Below are 7,404 nucleotides of genomic sequence, written 5' to 3'. Positions count from 1 at the left end.
TCTCTAGCCTGGGGACTGCTAACGACTCCACGTCCATCACTGGAGGAAAACTAATGAACGTCAAGATGCACTTCTGATGCATGGGACCCTAGAATTCTACCACAGCCCTTGTGCCTGTGCCACTGGTGTGTGTGTGTGTGTGTGTCCACCCTCCATGGAGTCATGTGAGCAAAGGGGACCCCAAGCCTGTGACTAGGAGGGAGAGCTTAGAGATGAGCCCCCAAAGCCCTGCAGAGGACAGGCTGTCAGGGCATGCCAGGCTCCTGGGAATGAAGACTTTCCTGTGTCTTCACCTCTGCCCCTCACGTTGGCATCACATGCCTGCTGAGGGGCTACCAGAAAGGAGAAGTTTGAAAAACCAAAGTCCTTTCTCCCCCAAAATATTTTTTATTCTTGCATTACATTTGTGTTTCCAATTGTGAATAAAAAATGCTTAGAAAGTGGTTACAAAACAGCGTGAACTGGACTCGAGGAGTGGGCTGGCCCTGAAGGTCTGTCACTTCTTCACTTAGACGATGCGTGGTGGGCCTGGCATCTGGGCTGGGTCAGTCAGGTTTTTCACTCTCAGGATCTAGAAAACAAAACCACCACAGCTCGTTACAGGCCTCTGAGGTGTTGGCCTTTTACTGAGGGCCAGGCCCTGATGTCCTTGAATGTGGCTCTGCCCTGGGGCACCTGGTCCCACTCTCCTGGGGGCTGCTGAATTGAAGGTGGAATGGCAAAGCTGGATTGGGGCCAGCCTGACAATGGTCAAGCCCCATGGAGAGTCCTGGTGGCCTGTGGTCTAGGTATCTTCCTGTGACTATCTAGGCACATGAAATGACCTCCCAAGCCCAGACAGGGCTGCCCAGTGCTGTTGAGCCCAAGCATCCAGGCGTGTTACCCTATGCATGGTCCAGGCCTGAGCCGTGGGGCTCTGTGCTGGGTCTGGGACAGGGCTTCCCTTGTCCCCTAAGCAGAGGCACGAGGCCTGGTGCTGTATCTCAGTGGGAACGCAGCAGGGCAGCAGAGGCGATCCCCACTAACTGGAAGGTCCCAGAGATGCTGCAGACCTCAATTGGTCAGGATCAGGCCCAACTGTGTCGCAAAGGTGGGGGGAAAAAGCCATTTAGCACAAGGCCACTGAGAGAGGGCCAGCTGAGACCACACAGGGCAGGTCTTCTCCCCAGGCCTATCAGGAAGGCTGGCACCCTCATGTAACCTATGTTACCTAGCCCCAAGCCTGTTCTCCATAAGCCCGTGACCCTGAAGCAGAGCCCCTGTCTGCCCTGAGTTCAGCCCACCAGGAAGAGAAATGGGGGCTTGGGACCACAGTCCATGAGCCTGCAGCTGGGCTTTCTGGGGCCAGCACCTATAGGACCTCTGTCTGTACTTCTAAAGGTGACTCAGAAGCAGAGTGATGGTGGCCCAGTAACAGTTGACCTAGGCCTAGGGCCAGCAGATGACCTCAGGGACCAGGCTGCATCAGGCAGGAGCAGTGCTGGGGGCAGCTGACTCCGCTGGGGGCCTTGCTCTCAGTCTCCCAACTGCATCAGCACCCTCCTCCAGAGCTTGGGCAGGGGGCTTCAGGCTCAAGGCAGAGCCCAGGTCAGGCCCTCCTGGGCCACCACTATGACCAGTTTGGCCTGTGTGTGGACAGAGGGTAAGAAACAGATGTGTTTCACAGTGTTTTCAAGCAAAAATGTTTATTTTTGTCCTTCACATGTACAAGCTCTTGGGGATCCCGTGCCACCACTGTCGTTGTAGGAGGAAAGGACTCAGGCGCGAGGGAGGGGGACGGGTGGGAGGGCGGTGGAGGGCAGCCTCCACTTCACTAAGAGGCCCATGCGATTCTCGGACCAGACACAGAGAACAGAAATCTCCATCTGCGGTGTTAAGTCCAGGCAGAAGATTCTGCACAGTCCCCTAGGAAATTCAGATCTAACTGAATTAATGGAATGGTATATTAAACCAAGATAATCCAGCTGGTTCTAGTAAGAACAGCAGAACCGCACGATTCACATGGGGCAGCTCCAGGAAGCCTGTCTTCCAGCAGAAAGTGGAAAATGTCTGCACAGAGGGGTGGGGGCGGGGCTTTCACCTCCCACCTGGGAGTCCCACTGAAACCTCCAAAGGATGCTCCCCTGAGCAGGCTGGACTCGGGCTGTCCTGGAGAGGGGTTTGGAGGTCAGAGTGGACAGATCACAGCCTCCATGAAAATCATGGAAAAGGAAAGAAAAGTGGGTGGGGAAGCCCTGAGCCGAGGTGTGGTGCTTGCCCTCTGTAGGTAGGACAGCCTGCAGGCTACCAGGGCATTTGCTCAGTTAGTGTTTTCTGGCAGGTTCCTTGTGGTCAAGGTTGCTGACATTCCTTACTGAGAGACCAGCTTCCCTGAACATACCCTGCCTGACGGTCCCTCTGTCACTGAATGAGCCCAGGGAGACTTCCCACTACAGAGGACCTATCATTTGTAGCTCCTCAATATTCAAGGTCATTAATTCAATTTGCTTATAAAAAAGGAATTTACAACAGAAAACTAAAGGCTTCTGCTTCAGCTTCGTAAGCCATTCATATGTCTTCATCTGAACATGGTATCGATCTCCACGCAGAAGCCAAAGGTAAATGAAATACAGCTTTTTTGATAAATGGGTTTCCCCCCAACATCTCTTCCATCAGGGAAGGGAAGACGGGAATCCAAGGCACTGCACTTCTGTAGGGCGAAGGTGGATCTCTACCTTCAGCTCAGGGACAGACAGTGTGGGTGTGAACACGGTGGGTGAGTGCAGCCCGTGGGGACCTAAGAGCGAATGGGTCTGAAGCGGTGGGGGGGTCCTGCCACCCACGAGTGCCTCCTGGAGGCTGGGCCTGTGCCCACAGTGGTGGAGGCACCCAGAGGCCACAACACAACAGGATTCCTCCAGGGGTCCAGAGTGAACCACCTGGCCAGTGGCAGGGCAGGGGCTAAGTGATGTGCAGCCAGGGGCCAGGTGGGCCGACAGCGGGTGGCCCCAGGAACACTGGCAGCACAGGCACCTGGGCAGGGCTCCAGCTGCCCCAAGCCCCCGGCGGGCCCCTCTGGGCTGCCCAAGGCCCCCAGGACACTGGAGCTGGGAGCAGGCCTCCGTACTGACCCAGAGGCAGTGCACAGGGTGGGGCTGGAAGGCTGGAGTGGGCAGTACCTGGTGTGGGCACAGGCAAGACCGGGGCGGCTCCAGGGATGGCCATGGTGCACGGAGGGCCGGGCACTGGGGCCAGACACGGCGTCCCCATTCCTGCTCGAGGTGTGGCCATCTAAAGAAGACAAGAAGAGGGAGGTGCATGGGGCTGGGATCAGCTGCATTCCTCTCGTGGCCTGGTGGTTCCTGAAGTGTCTCAGTCCTAGGAAAGAGCGATCCCTGGGCTTGCCATGGATGGGCACCCTCTAAAGACGACACCAGAATGACAGAATGACAAGGGCTGGGAAGCAGCTGCTCTCCCTCCTCACTTCCCAAGGCTGCATCCTGGCCATCTCCGGGACACAAACTCTGGTTGTCCATGGGCCACAGTGGGCCTTGGAGTAGAACCCACGGGCCTGCAAGCCCTAAGGGCACATAAGCAATGCACACTCTCCCAACCAGTGGGTACCATGGTGTCCCACCAGACTGGTCAGTGATATTACCAGAAACTAGAACAGCCCAGGAGCTGTGCGGGAGCAGGCACTCCAGTGGGCGCGGGGGCAGAACAAGTGTGTGGGAGGGTTGGCGAGGGCAGTCCTCTGCACTCTCTGTCCAGGGCAGAGGGCTTAAAAGACAGGGACAGGAGCCGCTGGTGTCCCAAGACCAACACCTTGTGAGAGAGAAACCTGGCAAGACTATCTCAAAAAAGGAGATCCAGGGTGAACAGCCTTTATATCCTAACCAAAAAGCTAGCAAATTGAATAAATCAACTGTTTTATATGACAAAACATCATAACCAGGTGGGGAACGCCAGACCACTGACCCAATGGGACTCACTCCACCTCAGTCCAGTAAGAACCCAAGGGAAGGGCTGAAGATTGCAGCTTAGTGGCAGAGCGCTCACAGGGCATGCCTGAGGCCCTGGGTTCTATCCTCAGCATGAAAAACCAAACCCAAACAACAAGCACCAAACCAAACCAACTGGATGGTCTCCACGGACGCAGAGGGCACCACCACCTTCCACATGCCTTGTGGGAGGTCTGCTCAGCAACCTGCGAGGAGCCAAGTCCTGCTGCTAGTGAAATGTTGACTGCTTCCTGCAAGTCCCCCATGCTTGGCGGGGGACGGCGGGGGGCAGTCAAGGCAAGAAAAGGAAAACTATCTTATCTGCAGATGACAAGATTGTGTACACAGAAAACCCACAAGAATAGCCAAACCAGCTTCTCAAACTAATAAGCAAATCCAGCAAGACTGTAGACTACCGGGTACAAAAAGCAACCATATTTCTACACACAAGCAAGACACAACCCGAACATGAAATTTAAAGAACAATGCAATTTCTCACAGCATTGCACACATCAGCTACCCTGGGATAAATCTAATCAGAGATGTATAACATCTTCACACTGAAAAGAAATTTTAAAAAGATACAAATAAACAGCTGCCAAGTTTACTCAACATGTTTATTATGTCAAATCTCACCAAGCTGATCAACAGACTTGTATACTTCCAACCAAAACCTCAGTGGGTTATTTAAAACATACATTCAAACATTAAGGATCAAAGAAAATCAAGACATCCTTAAAGAAGATCAACACTGGAGGTCTTGTCCTACCAGCCATTAAACTTGCTATAAAGTTAAAATACAATAAGAGAGTGTAGTACTGCCATAAAGGCAACAGAACAAAAGCACAAGTTCGGCAAAGGACCTACACATATATGGCATTTTGACAAATGTCTGCAGTTCCATCTGGAAAGAAAAGTGCTAAACCAGCAGATAGGCATGTAGGAAAACACACAGATGGACACATTCCAGCTGGGTGCAGTGGTACAAATCGGGAATTCCCGTAGCTCAGGAGGCTAAGGCAGGAGGACTGCAGATTCAAAGCCAGCCTCAACAACAATAGTGAGGCAACTTAGTGAGGCCCTGTCTCAAAATTAAAAAAAAGAAAAAAAAATTTTTTAAAAATGGGCTAGGGTGCTGGGGTTGTGGCTCAGTGGTAGAGTGCTCACCTAGCATGCATGAGGCACTGGGTCCAATCCTCAGCACCACATAAAAATAAAATAAAGATATCGTGTCCATCTATAACTAAAAAATAAATATTTTTGAAAAATGGGCTGGGGATGTGGCTCAGGGTTAAGTGCCCTGAGTTCAATCCCTGGTACCAAACCAAACCAAACCAAACCAGAATACATTTGTGATTTTTGATGACTCACAGGCCTACATGCAATAGCTAAAACTATGAAGCTTCTAGAAAAAAAAAATTAAAACTTCCACTTCACTTTGGCCAAAACAAATTGAAAAAAAAAAAAAAAAACACCTATTGGCAGAACAAATCCACAACATGTATGACAAAAGATAATGAACTCCCACAAATCAATAAAAAAGATAAGCAAGTAAATGTTTAAGCGGTTAATAACCTTGATCAAGGTACTTTACAGAAAATAGCTGTTAAGAATATGAAAAGGTGCTCAAGGGGAAATTAAAATGATAATGAGAAAGCTACTGTTATGCCTCAAATTCTTTTTGCAAATAAATTTTAAAATACAATGTCCAACATATATAATATTTAAATACACAGAAGAAAAGACCAAGGCACTTTAGAGAAAAATTAGGGAAAAAGAGAAAGCAGAAACCATAAATTACAATGTGAAGAAGATTACAAGATTGAGAATTTTTTCAGAATTGGAAACTTTTTAAAAAATGAAACAGCCGTTTTGTGTGTGTGTGTGTGTGCGCGCTCGAGTTGGTGTGAAAACAAATAGAAGCTCTTCAATGGAAAGAGGCAATAACCAAAATTAAAAGTTCAATGGATAGATTTATTAGTTTAGGCACAAAGGGAAATTTAGTGAGCTAAAAGAAAAGAAATCAGGAAACAATGTTCCACTCAGAAGAAAAAAATTAACTGATGGAAACTGTCCCTGAGGAGGTTGAACTCACCAGACAAAGACTTTAAATGAACTATATTAAATATGTTGAAAGAGCTAAAGGAAACCACTGGCAGAGAACTGAAGGAAACAGGAAAATGATATGTAAATAAAATGAGTATATCAACAGATAGAAATTAAAAAAGGACTTAAATAGAAATATAACAGCTAAAGAGCATAAATGAAATTTTAAAATTCACTAGAGAGGCAGAACAGAATTTGAGGTAGAGAAAAAAGAACCATGAAGCTTGAGATACTGCCATTGAAATGACCAGGTTTAAGGAACAGAAACAGAAAAAGAATGAAGAAAAGTGAACAGAGCCTAAGAGGTCTCAAGGGGAGCTCCACTAAGTGGACCAATTACTGCCTTAGGGGAGTCACAGAAGAAGAGAGAAAGAGATGTGCAAAAACAATATTTGAAGAAGTAATGGCCCAAAAAACTCCCAAATTGCATGAAGACATGAATCTACACATCTCAAAAGCTCATGAACTCCAAGCAGGACAAATTAGAGAGATCCACACTGAGATATATATCATAGTCAAATTATCAAAAGCCAAAGAGAAATAGAAAATCTTGAAAGCAGCAAGAGAGAAGAGAGGTGTCTCTTATGAGGGATCCTCAATAAGCTTAACAGTTGGTTTCTTAACAGAAACCCCGGAGGTCAGACACAGAGGATGATGTATTTAGTGCAGGAAGAACAAACTGTCATCCAAGAAGTCTACATCCAGAAAAACAATCCTTCATTAGTAAAAGAGAACTTAACCCTTCTGGAAAACCAAAAGCTAATAACTGTTGTTACTAATAGATATTTCCCACAAGAAATATAAAAGGGAGTCCTCTAAGCTAAAATGAAGTGACAACAGACAGTAACGCAAAGCCATAGGAAGAAATAGTCACATAAGAAAATAAATGAGTATTATTATATTTTTAGTTTCTCTCCTCTTTTCCTCTCATCACTTAATGAATGTATGAACACTATGTGGCGTACCCATAAAATGAAATAGTATTAACAAAAAGGGGAAGGAAGTTCAAGAGATTAAAGAAGACATAAAAATGGAAAGAAATCCCATGTTCAAGAATTGTAAGACTGGGGCTGGGCTGTGGCTCAGTGGTAGAGTCCTTGACTAGCATGTGTGAGGCACTGAGTTCGATTCTCAGCACCACTAAATAAAATAAAGGTCCATTGACAACTAAAAAATATTTTAAAAAAAGAATTGTAAGCTAGTGTTTTCAAAATGTTAAAATGTAATGACAAGCATAATAATAAGCCAATTCAGTGAGGAAATGAAAGTCTCTTCAAACATGCTACAGGGAAAATGATATCCATGTGCAAAATGATGA

General features: G+C 47.4%; 1 protein-coding gene across 9 annotated transcripts in view; it reads right to left on the bottom strand.

Annotated features, from left to right (window-relative positions):
- Window positions 1–366: 366 nt before the first annotated feature.
- The window catches only part of WNK2 (WNK lysine deficient protein kinase 2), a 126,603-nt gene continuing 119,565 nt past the window's right edge, over window positions 367–7,404 (bottom strand). For 3 of the 9 annotated variants that reach the window (XM_081263236.1, XM_081263239.1, XM_081263240.1), the window contains 2 exons: window positions 3,159–3,270; window positions 1,746–2,148 (listed from right to left, as the gene is read on the bottom strand). In XM_081263236.1, the coding sequence (XP_081119362.1) occupies window positions 1,946–2,148; window positions 3,159–3,270 (315 nt within the window). In that variant the 3' untranslated portion in view covers window positions 1,746–1,945. Of the gene's footprint in view, window positions 572–1,744; window positions 2,149–2,185; window positions 3,271–7,404 lie in introns of those variants that run through there. The other 6 variants (XM_081263238.1, XM_081263241.1, XM_081263237.1 and 3 more) reach the window with 5 other exon arrangements.

Source organism: Spermophilus citellus (assembly GCF_964194105.1).
Source record: "Spermophilus citellus genome assembly, chromosome: 12".
In the NCBI taxonomy this organism is placed as follows: domain Eukaryota; kingdom Metazoa; phylum Chordata; class Mammalia; order Rodentia; family Sciuridae; genus Spermophilus; species Spermophilus citellus.
The sequence above is the reverse complement of the archived record's forward strand: the minus strand, read 5'-3'. Positions and strand labels throughout refer to the sequence as shown.